Below are 22,500 nucleotides of genomic sequence, written 5' to 3' on the forward strand. Positions count from 1 at the left end.
CGCGGTTGATCACGACTCTGTCCCGGAGAATAAAGCGTCTGTCACTGCGGCCTCGTCGGATCACTAGCTACCGAGTCGACCTGACACTAACGCAGGAGGAAGTGTGTTCCCCCGCTTAACGGCGCCTTGTTTACACGCCGCACATGTCAGGCTGCTTCAAAGGTGGAGGAGCGAGCGGTGGAGATGCTGCATGAAAGGCCCTGAGAGGAGGAGAGAGGGAGGAGACAGAGGAGGAAATAAAGCAGAGGGAAGATAAGAGCGGAGCAGGAGAGGTGACAGTGTGATGAAGTAAGCAGAGAGAATGTAGGCCTGGATGGTGGAGGAAGTTGCTCACACAGGATCCTGGTGAGGGAGTGTTGTTTATCTCAGCAGGACAAATAAAGTGATATTAGAAAACAAAAGGACTCAGTTTAAGGTACGTTTTCTGTGATTGGCAACTTTTAATGGTCGGCAGTGTTTGAGAAATCATAATGAAGAAAAGGAAACCCAACCTGAAGTCCAAAAAGACAAGAAGAAACAAGGATTGTTAGATTTGATTAGACACATAAGCCCTTTTTACACATGCACTGCCCTCCTGAAGATTTCCTGAAATTCTCCAAGAGAGCTGCATGTGTGAACGCAAACAGCTGACTTTTGAACCTCAACTTTAGCCGTTTTTTTCATGATGAAATGAAGCATGAAGTCAGGGTGAGCTGGTGTGTGAATGCAACATGTAAAGGACAGGAAACGTCACTCCCATAGAGTGAACAAAGTGATGATGTCTTTATACTCCTGCTAGCCACTGTTGTGTTCTTAACAAAGTTACAGTCATCTTGTTGGACCAAGATTTCTTAAGATGCCTGTTTAGCTCAGAAGTTAAAGCATGTGCCCCATGTACAGAAGATACAGTCCTTGTTGCAGCAACTGTGGGTTAGACCTCGTCTCTTTGCTGCATGTCAATCAATCTTTATTTATAAAGCACCAATCACAACAAATGTTCTCCTCAGACTCTTTCCAAACAGAGCAGGTCTAGATCGTACTCTATGTTCTATTATTAACAAAGACCCAACATCAAGACAGGATAAGATCCAGTCCCATCTTACAGACAGGAATCAGTCTGATCTCATCTTAATCCACCATGAGCAGAGCACTCTGCAGCATTTAGCAAGTTACAGTGGCAAGGACAAACTTCCTTTAACAGGCAGAAACCTCCAGCAGGACCAGACTCATGTTAGACACACATCTGCTGAGACCGTGTTGGAGAGAGGGATAAAGGAGATGCAGCAGAGATCCAGAGGGACTTACGAGACAAGGGAGCTCAGGGACTCCAGAAAGATCTTTGGTCAGCAACTTTATTGGGACATGAAGAGTTAAAGTAAATGATACAGGGGGAGATAGGATCCCAGTGAGACAGTGTGTCAGTTCCCCTAGCATTCTAGACCTATAGAAGTATAACTAAGAGTTGGTCCAAGCCTGAGCCAGCTCTAACTATAAGCTTAATCATAAAGGAAAGCTTTAAGCACTTTGCAGCATTTAGCAAGTTACAGTGGCAAGGAAAAACTTCCTTTAACAGGCAGAAACCTCCAGCAGGACCAGACTCATGTTATGCAGACTGAATGAGACCGAATTGGAAAGAGGGATAGAAGGAGAGGCTAAGCCTATAGCAGCATAACTAAGAGCTGGTCCAATTCAAAATAAGAATTTAAGATGCTTGAAAAAACCACCATAGACTGTACTTCACTGACCTCTTTAGAGCTTTTTGGAGTAGAGCTGCGATACATCAGACCTGATTCTGTTCAGTAAGATAAATGCTCTCACCAAGACCAAAGTGTGAAAGGTTTCTTAAGTGTGTGAGTGTGTGTGTGTGTGTTTGTGTGTGTTGAGAGAAAGAGCAAAAAAAAGTAAATCCAACAGAGGTGGAGGCGGCATCGATGCGTGTTTGTCCAGTGAGGAAACGAGTTCAGAGGAAGTTGTGTGACCCTCTCTCCTCCCCAGCAGCTGACTCACAGACAGCACCGTTGCTCATAAAGCACATTTCATCATTTACTGCTGTCTCTTCCTGCAGTTCCCACACTCAGCTCTCCTTTCATTGAGCTGTAATTTGAAAGTAAATATTAAAGTTATAAATTTGGAAAGAGGAGATCAGAGGAGCGGTTTCAGATGTTGTGTCTGTTGGATGAACGTCAGTGCCGTGTTAGCAGGAGCATCTTTGCTTTGGCTGCTCGCTGCTGAAATGTGTTCACTGTTGGAAGCTCTTTACTTCGCCCTCTGAAAGATGGATTTGGCCACCACAGCACGTCTGAGTATTTGAGCAGATCTGACTCTTTAAAGGTCCGCTCTGTCCGCCTGTAGCTTCACTCCTTCTGATTCTTTTTGTTTCATATTTCACAGCTGACTGAGCATGCTCAAACCCCGGACTCTGCCCCCCCTGCAGGCTCCAGGCTCAGGTGTCGATACATTTCCTACAGAGGTTTTACAATCAGACTTTATGCACATGCAGGGAAAATTATAACTGACAGCCGCCCGGGGGCCTCGGGACAAGTCAGGGGCTCCGATTCCAGAAAACACGGAGGGTCCTGCAGACAAGGAGCTGTTAGTGAGAAGAGCTTTAGGCTACAATATTATTGTATCAAGGCCCTCTGAGTGTATCTGCTCTCCATTAATACTGCAAAGCTCCAAGCTAGAGAACTAGAGCTTTACAAATGAGGGGCTCACCCGGCACTCGGCTCAAGCTGTGGCCCCGTATGGTCCACTCGCCCCCGGGGCCCCTGCTGGGACACATAGGAGAGGTTTTTTACATTACTCACCTCACTTTTGTTGGCGTCAGCTTTACTGCTGCTCAGCCCTCACTCTGCTAAATGACCTTTATTTACAAACTGATGGTGGCGTGGTGGCAGCAGGTTGTCTGAGCTCCGGCGGAGGACGATTAGAGAGGACAGAGAAACTTTTTCAGCGCTCCAGGAGAGAAAGCGAGCTTGTCACTCAGAGAGAGTTTCAGCGGTTTGGATCGACAGATCAAACAGACTGGAATAGACCAAAGACTGACAGGTCGGGTGCAGAGATTGATGGATGGCTTAGCAGTGTGTGACTTTGCTTTCGCTTTCTTCAGAGCTTTCTCACCTGATCGTGGAATATTGTCTAATGGAAGCACGCAGAGCTGAAAATACCAAGCTGAAAACACGGACATTGCTTTGAGAATAAAAGCTCTCATCTTTTTGTGACTATAGATTCAGATCATCAGCATCCAGGAAGATTAAATATACATATGTTTCTTTTACCTGTGTGTGAATAAGAGAGTGTGTGTACATGCTGCACAAAGATCATGTGTGGTTTTGGAGCTGAAGTGGACTCTAACAACACCGACTCTCTGCCTGTGACACTTCATAACACGAGTAAATAAACCCATCACAGCTGAAACACCTCCAGGTTAGACATCATGTGCACTTCTGCTAACGGCGGGCGTCGTCTCTTCGCTGTGAGGTGCAGCGATGTGAGAACATGCAAATACGTTTTTGTGCAGCCGAGCACTGATGCAGAAGATGACGGGCATTGATCAGAGCGGTTTGACTGTCAGTGATTTGTTGTTGCCTCAATTATGGAACAAGTAACTTTTCATAACTTTCAGAAGTGAAGACACATCAGGCTTTATTCTACATTTGTTTACATGAACAAGTTTCACTGAAAGACAAAAAAACAACAATGAATCGATCTGACTTGAGTTCTTTTTGTGAAAGCCTGATTAAAGGTACAGTAAGGAGCTTTTAACTGGTGTTGAAACAGTCTTATTCACATTCACTCTTTATAGCCTACACAACTCATCTGTACTTTATTTATATATCACCTTTTATACAAAAAAGCATGCAGCCCAAAGTATTCAAGAAAAGAACAGAGCAACAGAAAACAACAGAAATGGTAAAATTATAAAAGACATAATTATAAAAAATGCTTAAAAATAAAATAAAATCAAAACAGTAAAATAAATAAAATCAGTTAGAGTAGGAAGCAAAATTAAAAATCACTTAAAGTAAAAAAATACGAGAAATAAATAATTTAGATAAATAAATGTCGTTAAAATAAAGATTCTAATAATTAAGTCCAGGGCTGATTAAAAAGATGAGTCTTAAGTTCACTTTGAAAAGCACCCAGAGAGCTCGCCGTTTTAATGTCCAGAGGCAGAGAGTTCCCCAGTTTTGGTGCATAACCTATGGTGAATGATATATTTGTTATTCAGATCTGAAAGTGTCTCTGTTTAGGACGCAACACATGACGTCATTACTCTGCATCCTGCAGAAAGTCATCTGGAACAAAGTAATAAAGTAGAATTTAAATGAAGAGCTGTATTCCAGCGTGCGTTCCTTGAAAGTTGCGTTCATTGGAAGTTTGGTCTTTATCCTGGAAAAAACATTACAGATTTCATATGTAGACTTCACCCTAATCAGTCCACCCATCCATAATCTTTCACAGTTTTTCCCATTTGGGGTCGTTGGGGGGGCTTGAGTCTACCCTAGTTGTCGTTGAGCACAACGCGGGGTACACACTGGACAGGTTGCCAGCCTATCACAGGGCTAAGGGCAATTTAGAGTTCAAGCAAGTGTGCATGTTTTTGGACTGTGGGAGGAAGCTGGAGTTGGATTCTCTCCTGGTAGACTTATGTCTTTGTGCCAACAGCTGTTTGCCAAAAAAGGGGGCGTCATGTCATGCACTTGGTAACATGTTCCTGTATGAGGATGAGCATGGGTGTTGTAGTTTATTGCTGGTTTATTCCACAGACAAAACGTCCCTGTTCTACAAATTCTGACTTGAAGCCTCAAAAGTTTTGGAGCTGAAATTTAGGCGTCCAAATGAAAGAATATTTGAGGAAAGCTTGCTGAAAACTACAGAACCCAACTCTCCTTTCTGAAATAAATCTTGCTGTTGATATTGAAAATAACAAACAAACATATAAAGATCATTCTACATGTATGACTTTGGACATCACACAGTTACGGTCACTTGACTCCAACTACCTTTTGATGATGTAGGAGACTGGATTTGAGGTCTGTGTTTTTTTAACTAACAATGTATTATTCTCCTCTTCCTCCTCAGGCGATTATTTATGAAGGACAAGACAAGAACCCCGAGATGTGCCGGGTGCTGCTGACACACGAGATCATGTGCAGGTAAAAGATCTACTTCCTCTCTCCATCTTAAAAAATCCTCCCTGCCTGTCTCCTCCTGTCCTCTAATCTTTCCTCCTCTAACACACTTGTAGAAAGTTTCCACCAATCACCTCTCTGTACTCAATACACTTCTTATTTTGTCATCCTCATTAACCCCCTACACACACACACACACACACACACACACCCTCACACACATGAAGCTGGATGAGTTGAGGAAGATGAGTTTTTGGCTATCAGAGTCGTTGCTTTAATTATAATCTAAAGATGAATTTCCTTTTGGAAGTAGGTTGGGAGGAAAGAGCTCTATTTATAGAGGCGTTTTACCAACCTATCCTATACACAAGAAAATGTGTGTGTGTGTGTGTGGATGCATGCATAGTATGTGTGTGTGCATATGTGTGTAAGTGTGAGGCGCCTGGTTAATTAGGACACAGAGAAACTCATTAGTCAATCTGAACCCTCCTGTTGTTTCATGGCTAACAAATGGGCCTTCCTGCACAATCTGACTATAAAATATAGGCAGGGTCTCAGACACACACACACACACACACGCACACACACAAACACAGGACACAAAGAAGTATGCATATGCACGCTCCCTCGTGCACACCACAGTTATAAAAATTCAAATTTAGCACATGAATTAAGTTGTTCTTATTCCCTGACCTTGTCACGGAGCAACTTTAAGTGTAACAATATAAATTGGGGTTCATCTTTATGCACAAGCAGGGACTTTAGCCGTGAAATCAGGAACACTAATACTTTATTCCACAGCTCACTGAATATTCCTGCAGAGCTTTATGGAGCACACATTCAAATTCTTAAAAGATTTACAGGGAATTCATAAATAAACTGTTTTTGTAACAGATTTTATGGAAAAATATCACTGTTTATCACGTAGGAGATGCAACATGAATAAACCGTTTGCATTAAACGTACAGTATGCATGAACTCCTACAGTACAGAAGTGTCCCGTACTCTGATATTCACAGACAGTACGACTCTGTAAACACACAGCAGCAGCTGAGGTCAAAGTTCCAGCCGTTTCTCTGTGTTCTCACACGCTGGATCTGCAGCGGGGCCTCACACACACAACACACATACGTGTAACACACGAACAAAGAGCGCAGGGCGTCCATTAATCAGTGTGGCTCATTGTCACAGTGCTGCTATTAGCCATATGCTCGCAGCCAATCTGCCAGAACACAAAGCTGCGATGCAAACCTGTTTGGAGCTCTGCCACGAGCACGAGAGGTTTCACTCTCAGGACGACACGGACGACTGTGACATTTATATCATGAGTTAAAAAGGACTGATGGTTTCAATTTGTTTATCTGTTTCAATAAGAAGTTGTTAATCTTTGACTTAAAAAAATGTAGACTATAAAAAAGGATGCAGCAGCTTGTTTCACTAAAGATACATAGAAGACTCAGGTTTTCCCACGTGTTCAAACTCCTGTGAGGAGACTTTAACTTGTTAAGAAACAGACTGAACTGAATGGTGATATCTTTTAATGAGCTACCAAAGCAAACACAACCTTTAACAGCTGCAGCCAGGTAGCTGTAACATGAGCAAGCTAAAGAAACAGTTTTCTTTACATTAAATATGAATGATGAGTGAAACTTTTGAGCTTTTGAAAGAAAGCAGGATGAGATTTTGTTGTCTTAAAACATGACCTATGTGGGGGCGCCAAAATCAACACAAACTGAGAGCTTGATATTTTGTGCAGCGTTATTGTTTTTACAGAAAGTTCGGTCAAACATATTTGGTGTTATATTATTTGGAACCTTTGGAGAATCATTTAAGATAAAGTTCTTTGGATTTGAAAATGTTTTGGCTGCTTTGCGATGACTTGCCAGTGAATGTTAAAGCTGGGGTTGGTAATCAGATTTAGATACACTTTCTGTCTTACTGGTTAAAATGATCTTTATGTCCTGATGGTAATCAATACATGATGTGTTCCTAAAAAAGAGTGAAAAAAAGCTGCTATCTACAGCCGGAGTAAACCTGGGAAAACAACAACCAATCACCGTTTTTTGGCTCCCCAAATTTTAAACCAATCAAATCCCGTCCAGCCGTTCTGCCCTCCTCCTGCTCGTACATTTCCCCGGCGTGCACTCCTCCGAGTCCCCGTCTCCTGCCTCTACTTCCCCTGACTCTATTTACTGCCCCTCTCGCTCGTCCTCGGGCCTGTCCCCTCTGACCTGATGAGGTGCTTTGCTCAGGACTGTAGTCCGGATCAGAGTCTAAAAAGCTCTCACCAACAAGCAGAATAATTAATGACGTTCAGTAAGTCCTACAGAAAATATATATTTATTGTAGCGTCCGTCCGGACGCTGTAGTGATGACGAGCCGATTCGTGAACACGTTGAGCTTTAATAACCGGTCACTGTCGGCCGTTACCATGCCAACCAACAAAACAACAATCAATGTTTGAATGAATGAAGAACTTCTCCTCTTGTCTCTCCTCTCTCCCACTCACACACTCTACACCTCTCCTGATGCCTTCACTGACCATCAACACTGTAGGAATTAAGAACATCTACACTGAACACGTTTAACAAACAGTAGAGCTGTTACAGTATTATATATGTGTTATAACTTTTCTCCTGATATCGTGTCACCAGTACAACTGGATAATGCTAGAATGCTAGTTGTGAGTGCTAACAGCAGCCATGTTTGTTTGTGTTTTTAACTTTCACTATGAGAATGTTTTGGTGAGGACCGGTTTTGAATCAGTCACCATCATATGGTCGAGAATCAGCAGCGCTCGTGCATGTGAGCGGGGGGGGCGTCGTTTTGGAGGAGCTCCGAGGGAGGAGGGGAGGGGTTAGACGGAGTCATGAGGAAAAGCTACATTCAAATTCATGCTGGTTTTCCGAGACTACCAACCCCAGCTTTATATAAAGCTAGGGTTATAAAAGTGTAGATTAGAAATGTCAGCTTTTCTAAAAGAGGATTTGTTCAAACAGCTTTAAAAAAAAGTGCCCCTGATTTTATGGTTGGTAGGATGTTTCCATTGCAACAGATTCTTATCATTCGCCTGGCCAAATGTATTACGTAATATAACTTATTATATGAAATAATAATACAATAATAATAAGAATAATAATAAGAATAATAAGAATAAGAATAAGAATAATGATAATAGAAATAATACAAATAATAATACAAATAATCTTATAATTATAATAATGATAATAACAATGATGATAACAGTAATGATGCTCATGATAATCATGATCATTATTATTATAGTAATAATAAAATAATAATGATAACAAAGCTAAAATAAGAATAATAACATTTATGATTATATAAAGATGAAGAAATAATGATGCTCATAATAATAATAATAATAATAATAATACATTTTGTATTATAATAATGATAACTGATAATATTAATGAAAAAGAATGATACAAATGTTAATGATTACGAAAATAATACAAAAATAACAATATTAGTATTAATAATTATAATAATAATAATACATTTGTTTATATAGAAACTTTTAAATGCATTGGTTAAAATTGCTTGAACAATTAAGCAAATATAAATAACCCAAATACAGAAAAGTCAAACAACAGAATAATGAAGAAGACGAAAAGACCAACAACAGATGATCGAGCCAGCAACTAACCAATCCAACATAAGAACCCAACCAGCATAAATATTCCAAGTGTAAATCAAAACATAAGAATCCAACAGCAGAGGAGAAGAACCAAGGCAACATAAGAACCAATATGAGAACACAAGGACCAATTATTTAAAAAGAAGTAAACAACAAAAAGAAAGAAACATGAAGAAAAGATAAAGTGTAATGTTGTTCATCACTCTGGACTGAAAACACTAAAGAGAATTACATATAAAAACAAAAATATGAAGAAAGGCAGAAAACTCTTTTAGGGACTCTTATTGGCTTTTACCAGGAGAGCAAATATCTATAGACTGAATGTTTTGTTATTATGATTATGAAGAGAGTAGGAAGGGGACGGATAGCTGACATACAGAGAAGTTGAGTGTCCATGTAATTTATACACTCAGTGGTGGAAATCAGGATGTAGGATATAGACGCTTTAAAGTATAAAAGAATAATCTTTATTTTATATTTATGATAAATCGATTAAACATAATGAAAGTGTCCCAGAGCCTCAGAATGAAACCTTCACACCAGCTGTTTTCCAGACTCTCATATCTAATTCACAATAATATAAAACATTGAAAAGCAACAAATCAGCTTAGCTCTGCCTCTTTGTGCCTCCTCTGATATTTATTTATCATTTCACAATAAGATCAAGTGAAAGAAGCTGCTTCAGTTCATACCTCTGTGGCTCTATTGTTTAAAGATGTGTGTCTGCGGTCCACGTATGATGTGTGTGCAGCAGGAGGAGGGGTGTGTGTGTGTGTGTGTGTGCAGGGGTAGAGCAGATGATTAGATCACCAGGATCCACAGCAATAAGTGCTACATTACCCCCTATCCCGCCCCTCTGTCTCCTCCCCTCCTCCCCCCCCTCCATTAACTCCATCCTCCACCCTTCTCCCTCTACTGTCCTCCCTTAATCTCCTCATCTACTTCCCCTCTCCTCACCCCTTATCTCCCCCTCTCTCCCGAACCTCTCGCCGGTGCTCCCACAAAGTGACCCAGTTCACGGAGCTGCAGACAGGAAGTGACAGCGAGCAGAAAGAGAAGAGTTAGATAGTAGAGACAATGTGCGAGGTGTAACGTATCAGCCTCTTTCTTTCCACCTCTGCCATCTGTGACAGAGAGTAACCGGAGACGTCTCCCCTTCCTCTTCCTCCCACCCAAACCTCTCCTTTCTCCCCTCCTCTTGTTTTAGCTTTCTCTCCCACGCTCACCCTTTCACTCTCCTCCTTTCTTACACCTTTATTCATAATTGATGCACGCAGGAAAGCTTTGACACACTCGTACTACAGATGTGTGAATCGTGGTGCACATGCCAGCTCTTTTTTTTTTTTGTCTTTTGTGTGTCCCACCCACTCCTCCTCTGAGCCTCAGGCCTCTTCAATCCTCCCCCCACCCTCCGCCTCACCTGTTCATCAGTACAATTAGGATTGACTGGAAGTTGTCTGATAGTGTTCCAACAGTGATGCATTGCAAGTCTGCTCTCTGAGTGAATCAATAAGTGAGTCTTTAGAGGTTCTACACGGCAGATAGTGTTGCTGTAAATGTAAATCAAGCGCACACGGATTCTCAGATATTGTCTTGTTGGTTGTTTGTTGGAAAGAAAGTGGAGACAAAAAACAAGGTCCATGAATAGTCAGATGTTCCATCGATCAGTGTGTCCCCCTAACCTCCTCCCTCGGTGAATGTGTAGCTTGATAACAGCATCGCCTCACTTTTCGTCTGCTCCTGATGCTTAAAAGTGGTGATACAGATCGAGCTTGGCTCTGCCAGTCGAATATAAACACATTTCCTCCTGCGTGCTGAAACGACTCCTTTATAGTGATTTCTCTGGAGTCGTTCTAAATCAGATCAGATCAGTAAAAAGTGAATGAGTATGCACCCTTCCTGTACAGTAATTTACCCGTATTAACTTTGAAAAATATGAATTGTTTCAGCAAAAATCAATTCTTCTTTATTTCTTCAAACAGCAGAATGTTCAATCGTTCTTCCCCCATGAATACTTTATTGCATCCATCCGCAACAACTGTTTAAAGCTGCAGGGTAAACTCTTTTTAGATGATTTATCATGTGATGTCAAACAATGACGGCGTGCTGCAGCAGAGTTTAGGATGTATGTGAGGGTTAGCAAAATGTACGGATTATGGCGATTTCTATATATATATTTTTTGAGAGTATCTTTTGAGCTCTTTAACTTCATTTGGACTAGGAGACAGAGAGTGGGGGATGCGAGCACCAAAAAGCAACAGGGCTAGGAGTTGGACCTGGAGCGGTGTTACAGGGACAGTAGACTCTGTGCATGGGGAGCCTGCTCTACCAACTGAGCTAAACCGGCACCTCAAAGTTTTGCTATTTTTTTACTGTACATTGTAATTTAATTTCAGTGGTATTTGTTGTAAGTTAATTAGTTAATTGATTTAATTTTTGCATTTTGAGCATCTTGAAAGACAAATAAGAATATAAAGATAGAAACATATGGGCAAGCAAAGCAATTATTATCATATTTTTAATATGAGCAGATGCACAACTTCAGATATCAGAATTTGTTGAAGGAGGGAAAAACTGTAAAATCCCTGGATAGTTTTGGGTGTCTGTGCAGAGGATGGCCAGGATATGAGGGGAACTTAGAAAGAAACAAAGTGGACTGTAGAAAAAAAAGAGCTTAATACAAGACTCCATGCCTTCCACTGGAAAGTCTTAGTTTGCACCATAGACTGTAAAAAATATGGACGTAGTATCCGTGACGTCACCCATCTGTTCCTAAGAGCTGTTTTGAAGCAAATCGACGGCAGCAGCCATATTGGTAATGCGGAACTCAACTAGGCAGAGTGTGACGTAGTGTGAGTCTCTTAGCCAATGGCTGTGTGTTCCCGACCGGGAGTTACGTCAGTCATGTCCTTATTTGGGCAAAACTCATAATCTTAATATCTTCTTAACCGTCATGTTAGAAAAAAAAATTCACCCCCCCGTACAGTGTGTGCCATTAGAGAGATTAGCGTTGTAGGGCCAAGCCGTTTTTTGAACCAGGCTGTAAACATGTTTATTAATGCTGCAAAGATCGTCTTTTTCCCATTCATATCTATGTAGTTTCCGGTGTTTCTGCAGCCAGCCTCAAGTGGATTTTCGATGTATTGCAGTTTATATCACTTCCGCATTGGCTTCATCGTTTGAGACCGGAGTTTGCCGCTTTGTTTGCACCAAGTACACTGTAATTGTACTAGGCAAGGCAAGGCAGCTTTATTTGTATAGCGCATTTCATACACGAGGGCAACTCAATGTGCTTTACATTAAAGCATTAAAAGCATTGGAGACATTCAGACAGGCAGAAAAGAACACAATTAAAATGACAAATATAATAAAACAGAAAAGAAAAGGAAAATTAGAAATATATTAAAAATGACATTAAAATTTTAATTTAAAGTGAGTTAAAATAATCTAAGATAGGAAGGCAGAGGCAAATAAAAAAGTCTTAGTCTTTGATTTAAAAGAGGTGAGAGTTGGAGCAGACCTGCAGCTTTCAGGGAGTGTGTTCCAGATATGTGGAGCATAATGACTAAACGCTGCTTCACCATGTTTCGTTCTGACTCTTGGGACTGAAAGCAGACCAGTACCTGATGACCTCAGAGGTCGAGGTGGTTCATAAAGTAGCAGCAGATCAGCCTAAACCATTCAGTGCTTTATAAACCATCAGCAGGATTTTAAAGTCTATTCTCTGACACTACAACAGCCACCACCCTAGATTACAGTCTTAAATGATCATTTAACTGATAGCTGATACTGATACCAATACAGAAGTTGTTGTTATTTGTATTAATTGTTGTTGCTTATTTTTATTTTTATTGTTGGTATTTCCCTACCTGAGCCAGCGACGCAAATTAATCTTTATCATAAAAACAGTCATGAACACTGTTCAAGTCACTCAAGCCTTCATTACATGCACAAGTGTCCTTAATACACCAGGCAGGAACACTGTAGCTGTTAGAGAAAAGGCTAAAGGCCCGTCTCTTTACCTCAAACTAACTCGACAGAAGTTAGGTTGACTTCAGGATTTCTAATATGGCTCCCGATGAAGATTGGCTTCAGAAACATATGGGTGACGTCACAGATACTACGTCCATTTATTATACAGTGAATAGAAGGGACAGTTGAAGAGAGACAGGAAGTATAGGGAGTAGATAGCGGAGGAAGACATACAGCAAAGGGTCGTAGTTGGGAGTGAAACCAGCGACTGCTGTGACGAGGACTGTAGCCCCTGTACATGGGACACACACATAAACCGCTAGGCCAACAGCGCCCCAATACTTGGAGAGGTGGAGAGTAATCCGAGACGCATGACAGCTGTAATTCAAAATCAGAGTTTGTCCATAAAATGTGGATTTCTGAACTCTTCCTCACAAATTAATATATACACTTGTTTTGAAAATACTGCATCTTTTAGTTATCTTCAACAGTCGCCATTTCCTACAAATAGAAGACCTTAGGCAAGGCAAGTTTATTTATAAAGCAGCATTCATACAAAGAGCAATTCAAAGTGCTTCAGAGTTGAAAAACGAAAAGCAGAACAGTAACAATCAACAAAAACACACAGCAGACTCTTAAAACATTTACATTTTATATGCGGCCAGTTATGTTTGATCTACTCTCTCTGTCTCTCTCTGTACTTATGTAACTTAACGTACAGAGTAAACAGTGTTGGGTCTTATTATTTATTTAAATGAGGAGAGGTTATTATAAATAATCAGCCTGCTTTGCTGCTCTGAAGTCTGTAACTTACAGAGTCTGACTGTCCCTCCAGACACAGAACCACAAATGGAGCGACGCCTGCGAGCTAGTTCAGGCAGACAACTCGAGCTGCAATGCCATACACGTCACATGTCCCACTCTCATAACCATCATCCAATCCCGCCCTCTGCCTCTCAAATTGGCGGTCTATTTAAACTGGGGAAAATCTCCCATCTCTCCCTCTGCCTGTCAACGCCTCTGCTGCTGCATGCCTATTGCTGATATTTTCTTCTTCCCCGCCGCCTCCCCAGCTTCCACCTGCAGGCTCCGGGGGGTGTTTAGTATGTTTTGCTCATCACTCCTCAAAGTCTGCATGTAAACTTATCTGCAGGGAGTGATGAGGCCGGAGCCTGGGCGCCAAACATGAATATGTATTTGCTGCTACAATAAACAATTTAAACGTGAGTTGTCTGACTGAACGGATCTTGTCTTAACCGAAATGAACCTTTAATCATTCGATTCATCTCAGAACTTCCTCCCAAGGATTCAGACTCACACATTGAATCTTTCCTGTGTCGAGTCGCAGCCTGAAGCTGGCTCAGACCTCTTGACTTCCCCACAGGGTGCCCGTATGCCCAACATCTAACTGTAGATCCAAAATCAGGTTAATTCCATAACAACATAACTTGTCAGAAATATCCAATTTAAAATGTGACATTAAACAAACAGAAGCATGAAAACATAAAATATTTTAAAATCTAAGATATGGAATGGAATGGAAATATCTTATTTGAAAGTTGGTAGAAATGCTGAATACAACTAAAATGTTAATTTTCATGGAAAACTAACTTGTAAATGTTAGAACCAGAGGAGATCAGCTACTTCTGGTGGTCTTTTCATTTTCTGACTTCTGTCACTGATGGATGTGAAATCGTTTGCTGATGATTCCAGTATCAGTCACCAGGGACGATATTGCATCCCCATTAGGACTCATAGAAATGAAGCTTACATACAGGCCTCGATCCATCTTACACTCTGGTTCCATATCTGATTTAATAACTTAAATATCCCAAAAATGTCTAAGCTCACCAGCTGCCTCATCCTCTTAGAAACTTCCTCTCTTTCATATCCTGCTTTACGCTCACTCTCCATGTCATGTACGTCTATTTTTATCTGTGCTGTCAGTGAAGACCGGCTCAGCACGGCAGCCTCTTTCTCCCAGACTTGATCAGTTTTCTGTGAATTTGGTGTTAAGTTCAAAACATTGGTACAGACATAATATGCTGAAACGATCCCATTCTAACATCTGAATGTGAGCTCCTGTGTAACGTACTGTACGCCTGAGTCTTCTAACCCTGTCTTCTTCTCCTCCTGCAGTCGGTGCTGTGACAAGAAGAGCTGCGGGAACCGTAATGAGACACCTTCAGACCCCGTTATCATCGACAGGTACTGCCTCTCAGTCTCAGTCTTTCTCTCACACACTCACACACACTGGATGAGCTGACCTGTTTGAATGGCAGTGTATGACAGGGTGTTTGCATGTTGTGATGATCAGCTGTCGCTCCTGAAATAGCAGCTCTTCAGATGTGAGTCCCGGCGTCTGATGGGAGACGGAGTGACGCTGAATCTTTGCATCTGTGAGTCAAACAGCAGGACTCTCAGGCGGAGCTGAGCCGGTAAAAGTAGCAGGAAATAAAGGTCCACGTGAACCTTTTTATGAATCAATTTAGCGGTACGGGGGGCACATAAATGCACATCAGTTTGCACCTCATATCCGTCAGATTCAGGCACATGCACTCTCACAAAATCCTCCTCAGATTTCAGTAAACAAACGCTGCTCAGATGTGTCTCCTCGACGTAACACAGACTTCTGAGCTGTTTACGAGCACGAGCTGACACTTTCTCTCCTACCTGTCTGTCTGATTCTCTCTTTCTTCCTCCTGTCTGTCTCTCTGTCTGCTGAGGTGGAGGACTGAAGTTATCCCTCCCTTACCTCCTCCTCCTCCTCTTTTTTCCTCTGTCTCTCCAGCAGCAGCAGCAGAAAAATGGGTCATGAGCAAAGAAAAAAGTGACAGAGAAAAACTGAAATGAGATCCATCCTCATTTTTAATCTGATTTGTGCTTGGCAGTTGTTTTAACCCTCTGTGAGCAGATTCTTCTGAGTGTGTGTGTGTGTGTGTGTGTGTGTGTGTGTGTCTGTATGGAAGAGTGACTCATAGGGACTGAAGTGAAGGAGCTGATTCTCATCCATGATACCACACTATCAGGAGACACAGTGATCATTGTTTTGGTGAAGAAAAAACACCATGAAAGATGTTACATTTAACCCTTGTATTATGTTGAAAAAAAATTACATTCATTACATTGCGGGTCATATCGACCCATACTGTGAAAATTCAATTCAAACCTGTATTTATTCTCGAAAAGACATTGAGGTTTCCCTCATTTCCAATGTCGTCGAGATCACAGTTAGATTAGAAACAACAAACAAACAAACAAACAAACACAATCATATACAAAATAATAGATTAATTAAAACAGATACAGTTTGAGACACAGTGGTCAGAGATCAAGGTCTTGAACTCTGCAAGAGATGGAAAGGATGTCAGCTTCAAAGTCTGTTGGAGGGTATTCCATGATTTAGGAGCATCAATGGAGAATGCTGATCGACCCAGTTCAGTATTTATTCGTGGTACTTTCAGAATGAGCCAATCGGAAGAGCGAGTCCCATAGGATCCGCAATTCCATTCCAACAAGTCTGTGAGGTAGGTGGGGAGCTTTCCAACAAGCGCTTTAAAAATAAATAAAAGCCAGTGTTTGTTCCTCCTTTGCTCAAGAGAGGGCCAACCAACCTTCTCATACAGGACACGGTGATGAGTGTCATATCTGTCACCAGTTATAAATCTGAGAGCAGAGTGGTAAACAGAGTCCAAGGGTTTTAGTGTTGAAGCTGCAGCATGTCTATAAACCACATCACCATAATCTAAAACAGATAAAAACACTGCTTCAACAACTCTCTTTCTACAAGACAAAAAAGTAAAAAAACAGGTTAAACCAATGACAACTCTAATTTATATTATATAAACATTTAGAAAAGAGACATACAATACATTTTAAATTCCAACACTATACTAAAGAACTATTTAGTTAATGTTTTTTTAGTGGCATCATGTCTTCTCTTGTGCTCAGAGATGCATCTTTGTGCATTTTGCTCATTACAAGAACATTCTTGTTTCTCTTTTGGGCAGTATGAAACAACTGTTGCTTTCTCAGTGAAAACAAATTTTGATGATGATGATGTTTGCTCTATTCCTTGGTTTTCATCTGATGGATAGACAACGGCAGACTCGTCCTCTGAATCCTCCTCATCGTAGGAAAATTGACAATCTGGATCATCAATAACATTGTCCTCAGTCTCTGAAAGATCCTCTGTCTCTGAAATCTCTTCCTCTGTATCACTATCCCAGTTCAAAATCTGTGATGAAGCTTCTTCAGCTGTAATCCTTCTGGAGCTCATTTTTGGTGTGTTTGTCAAAGAGATGACATGAGAACAGGGAAAAGGACAAGGGAGAGAAAGTTCCTCCTCTACACACACCTGGGTCTCTGGGTCTGAATGGCTATTCAAAGGCACTCAAAGAAAAGTACATAAAAGAGACATGTATATTTGATCTGAAGAGCTAATTACCCACATTAAAGCGTCAGGGTCAAAATGACCCTTAACATCATCTTTGTATACAAACTCTGCACAGACATTCTACTACACATCAAAGTGTCCAGATTTTACACACCAGTTCATGACCCTAGATGAGGAAATGTCACAAAATTTCATGAAGAAAAAGAAAGGATAACCACAACTTTGGTCAACACAAAAACTGAAAAGGGTCAAATTGACCCTTAACGTAATTTAAACACCTTATTTTTTCCCCTAATGTTTGAAGGTACTTTGGAAGATGTAAAATTAAAATCTAAAATAAAACGTACAAAAATAAATAAATAAATACAGACTCAATAAGAGGAAATCAAAGGAGAAGTATATACAGTACAAGTCAAAAGTTTGGACACACCTCCTCATTCAATGTGTTTTTAATTTATTTTAATTATTGTAAACACTGAAGATTAATACTGAAGACAATGATGAGATGAATGATGTAGATTTAGGCTTTTATTTTGACATGAAAAAGGTATATCACATACACTACCAGTCAAAAGTTTGGAAACACCTTCTCATTCAAGGGTTTGTATTTATTTTAATTATTGTAAACACTGCAGATTAATACTGAAGTCATCAACACTATGAAAGAACATATATGGAATTATTTAATTAACAAAAAAGTGTTAAACAAATCAGAATATGTTTTATATTTTAGATTCTGTAAAGTAGCCCACTTTTTCCTTCATGACAGCTTTGCACACTCTTAGTATTCTCTCAGTCTGCTTCATGAAGTGGTCTCCTGGAATGGTTTCTAATGAACATGAGCCTTGTCAAGAGTTCATTTGTAGAATGACTTGCCTTCTTAATGTGTTTGAGACCATCAGTTGTGTTGTTCAGAGGTAGGGTTAGCACACAATGGATAGCCCTATTTGACTACTGTTGTAATCCAGATTATGGCAAAACCAGATTATTTCATAGTTTTGATGTCTTCAGTATTAATCTACAATGTTGAGAATAATTAAAATAAATAAAAACCTTTGAATGAGAAGGTGTGTCCAAACTTTTGACTGGTACTGTACATAGAGTTTAATGTTCCCAAGGAAATTAGATGCTGCATTTGTCATGTATGAGGATGTGTAACATGGAGTGTGCATTAAACTCACCTTCATTACTTATGTCTGTGCTTGAGGAGATGAACTCTTACAGAGATGTTTAAGGAGCTATTTCAAAGTGTGTGTGTGTGTGCAGAGCGTTGTAGTATCTTTGTACTATAGCCACATTCTTCTGTTTATGTTGGACATCTCAAACGTCTCAGCTTACACCTCATTATGTCTACAAGGTGTGTGTGGACTCTTGAGAGAATGTCTTAAAAATGAGTGGAAGATGTGACAGAAGTATCAAGCACAATCATCACATGTAAGTAAGTGGAAGGCCGTATTAGAGCGTCATTGTTTGGGGCCAGTAAGTGTGTGTGTGTGTGGAAGAGAGGAGCAGAGTGAATTGTGGGAGATGTCAGGGAACTTGGTCAGGATGGAATGTCAAGGTTACCGTGTATACCGTGGGATACTTCCTGTAGCCCCCTCCTCTCAGCCTCTCCGCTCAACATCTGGAACTCTGCCGTCCGACCCAACATGTGGAGGGACGGAGGAAAATAAGAGCTATGATCGTGTCACTGCTCGTAAACAAGCAAATATCTTCACAGTCCAACTCACGTCATGTGCACTCCACTCTTTTTATAGTCCAATGCTGAGTTTACAAACCTATAAATTGGTGGTTGTAGAGGAGATGTTAGCACATAGTTAACATAAGTAGTAGTGAGTATTTCAGTAGCTGTATCATTGAAGTCAAGTAAACATCTCTGCGTGGATCACACTGCTCTTTGTTCATCTCTCAGTACCTCTTATTTTAAGCTTCAAGCTGTTTGTTTCTCTGCAGCACATAAAGAAGGACGACACATCGCTGCATGTTGCACAAAAGTGAAGCCAAAGAGAAATGAGATATGTGCTCATGACGTTTTTAAAGCCCGTAGAAATTGGCAAATAGGACGCAGACCACATGTCTGACTGATGTAAAAGATTCCTCGTATCAGCGCTACAGCGTAACAGCTTGTTATGGGAAGTTTAACGACACAGCAGAGCCGTCAGTCAGGATTTTAAAGTTCTATTTTCGGGCAATTTATTTCCTTTATTAGACGGGACAGACGGCCTGCTGCTGTGGACGTGCCAGACTCCAGCTGCTACAACTACTACTATCCGTCTCACCACTATCATCTCTCTCTCTCTTCATCTCCCTCTATCCCTCTCTCCAACACGGTCTCAGCAGATGTGTGTCTAACATGAGTCTGGTCCTGCTGGAGGTTTCTGCCTGTTAAAGGAAGTTTGTCCTTGCCACTGTAACTTAAATGCTGCAGAGTGCTCTGCTCATGGTGGATTAAGATGAGATCAGACTGAGTCCTGTCTGTAAGATGGGACTGGATCTGATCCTGTCTTGATGTTGGGTCTTTGTTAATAATAGAACATAGAGTGCGGTCTAGACCTGCTCTGTTGGTAGCGTCTTCGGATAACATTTGATGTGATTTGGCGCTATATAGATAAAGATTGATTGATTGAGCAGGAGTTGGGGCCTGGAGTTGACCACTGCGTCAAGGACTATATCCTCTTCATATGGTGTGCACATTTGAACATGTGGTCTAACTCCTTTTTTCATTTACCTTTATTCAAATTTAAAAATCATTACAACATTCACAATGAGCAGGAAAAGAGGAAAATGGAAACAGGTCACAAAGTATAGCATAAAAAAAAACATTATAGCATGGAACCTGGTGGACTAGCGGTCTAAGTGTGCCCCATATGCAGAGGCTGTAGTCCTCGCCCCAGAGGTCGCTGGCTCAACTCCCGGCCTCAACCCTTTCCTGCATGTCCACCCTTGCTCTCTACTCCCCAAGTCTCCTGTTTTTTTCAGCTATCCTGTCAATAAAGGCAAAAATACCCCAAAATATTACTTTAAAAAAGAAAAAAAAAACATTTTAGCATCAAATAATTAATTAAAACCAAACTCCTTGGAATAATAAATGGTTGGGCATGACTCAGCGTAACAAGAGCTAACTATACCGACAAAAAACAGGTTTGAGAAAATTGTATTTGACGTGTTTTGATGTCACATTTTGCTCATGTGGCTCTTTTAACATTTGACCAATATTGCCGCCAGTCAGTGAAGAGGGCGCCAAATATTGTGGCTTCACTTTAACTGACATGTCATCCATCTTTTTTATAAAGTCTAAGAGACAATGACAGAACAAAGAAGGAGAGTGATTCTGCAGCTTCTAACTTCTGAATGCGATAGTCAAAGTTTGAGGGTAGCTCCTGTATGTGATACTTTTTAATATTTTACGACCTATCAGCCATTTATATGGTCATTAAACTTACCTTACCGTAAACATCCGCCAATTCAGGGACTTCAAAAGTTCCAAACAACAGCTGAAACCCTGGTGTGCAAACAAAACTATAAACTTCATTCAGCTTTAAAGAGTCTCTGGTTTGATCCTGCTCTCGTCATTGTCTCCCATTACGTGTTTGGAGCACCTGGAAAGAGGAAAGAGGAGCTTTGGGGGTCCAGGACGCGAGCTGTGGCTCAGTTCAGGGTCTGCATCTTTTGAAGACCACTTCTTTTGTGCGGCGTGAAGGTCAAGCGTAGAGTTAAATGAGACAGTTGGGTCCATGGTGAGGATTTCCTCTTTGCGTCAGCGGCTGTTATTAACAACCTCTGCATGCAGCTGTGGGAGAAAGAAAAATGGTGGAAGACAATGAATCATGGGATAGTTTGGATTGTAAAGGGTTGGCCAATGGGAAGCCTTTGCAATTTGAAAGGCATGTTGTGACAGAATGAAAAATATAACCTGCTCTTCCCATCTTAAATAATAAAAAAAATAACCTTAAAATGAAATCTATTACCTCGGTATAAAAAGTAAAGCTCCCAGCATGCAGCATTCTTTAACTCTCTTCAGGCTACTGCGTTTATTTGTGAGCAACAAACAGGTGAAAGAAACAGAAACGAGTGTTTGCGTGTGATTGACAGCTCATTGCATCGCGTCAGTGCAGATATCAGCGCTTGTGTGTGTACGGGTGGGACTGACAGCCAGCTGCCAGCATGTCTGTGTGTGTGTGTGTGTTTGTGTGTGTGTGTGTGTGTGTGTGTGTGTGTGTCTATGTGTGTGTGTGTGTGTGTGTGTGTGTGTGTGTGTGTGTGTGTGTGTGTGTGTGTGTGTGTGTGTGTGTGTTGTATCAATGCACGAGTATGTGTGTGGCCCAGTTAATCCGTGTTGTAGCGCAGTGAGTGTCCCGCCGCTTCCCAGGGTTAATATAGGGTTAACGACATGCAACGATATCCTATCATACGCCTGCTTGACTCCTAAAGAGCCACATCCACTCTCCTCCTCTTGTATCCATGTGTGTGTGTGTGTGTGTGTGTGTGTGTGTTTCACTCTCTCTCTATCTGTGTGTGTGTGTGTGGCAGCCATTCAGTTTCTCCTTCTTGTATCTTCTTCTGTCTTCTCTCGATCACTCGACATCCTCATCTCTTTTCTCCTTTCTCTCTCACATTTCCACTTTCCCCCCCCTCCTTCAGCTCTCTTTCTCCTCCTCTCTCTCTCCCCTCACACCCCCTTTCTCTCCTTCCCTCCCTCCCTCCCTTCTTCTCTCCCTCCCTTCCCTCTTTTCTTCTTTTACTTTGTTTTACTCTCTCCGTGGCCCTGAGGGGTTACCTACCTCACTGCTCAGCTCGCTGCCTGTTTAGACTGCAACGATTGGCTTAATAGGCTCAGTCTGTGTGTGTGTCTGTGTGTGTGTGTGTGTGAGTGTGTGTGTGAGTGTGTGTGTGTGTACTCTCAGGCAGTGTGTGTGTGTGCAAAACTTAGATCAGTGTCATGACTTGAGTAAGGCAGTTTGAGAGTGTGTGATATTGTGTATGTGTGTGCAAGGGGGGTTATGGGTAACAGTGTGTGTCCTCTCGAAGTCTGAAGGGGCCCACATAAGCCTGAGGGGTTTAAGGGGTTCCCCCAGTGTGTGTGTGTGTGTGTATGTGTGTGTCAGAGTGTGTGTGTGTGTGTGTGTGTGTAAGGTACAAGGTTAAGAGGGGTCACCGCCCGAGGAAGAGATGCCGAGAAGAAGAGGAAAGAGGAAGGAGTGGGAAAGCGATGGAAAGAGGTGATTATGATAAGAAAGCATTTACAGGGAGTAAAAGGAGGAAAGGAGGAGAGGAGGGTGAGGAGAAAGGGAAGGAAGGAGGGGCAGACAGGGGGAGAGAAAGGTGGCGAGGAGGAGCAGAGCGGGGTTTGTTTCAGG

The 22,500-nt window shown here is 41.4% G+C and overlaps 1 protein-coding gene across 2 annotated transcripts in view; it reads left to right on the top strand.

Annotated features, from left to right (window-relative positions):
- LOC117813125 (transcription factor COE1-A-like) overlaps nt 1-22,500 on the top strand; it is a 130,415-nt gene that overhangs the window by 11,238 nt on the left and 96,677 nt on the right. For both annotated transcript variants that reach the window (XM_034684231.1, XM_034684232.1), the window contains 2 exons: nt 5,065-5,138; nt 14,887-14,955. In XM_034684231.1, coding sequence (XP_034540122.1) covers nt 5,065-5,138; nt 14,887-14,955 — 143 coding nt within the window. The remainder of the gene's footprint in view (nt 1-5,064; nt 5,139-14,886; nt 14,956-22,500) is intronic.

The sequence above is a fragment of the Notolabrus celidotus genome, chromosome 5, assembly GCF_009762535.1.
Source record: "Notolabrus celidotus isolate fNotCel1 chromosome 5, fNotCel1.pri, whole genome shotgun sequence".
Taxonomy (NCBI): Eukaryota; Metazoa; Chordata; class Actinopteri; order Labriformes; family Labridae; genus Notolabrus; species Notolabrus celidotus.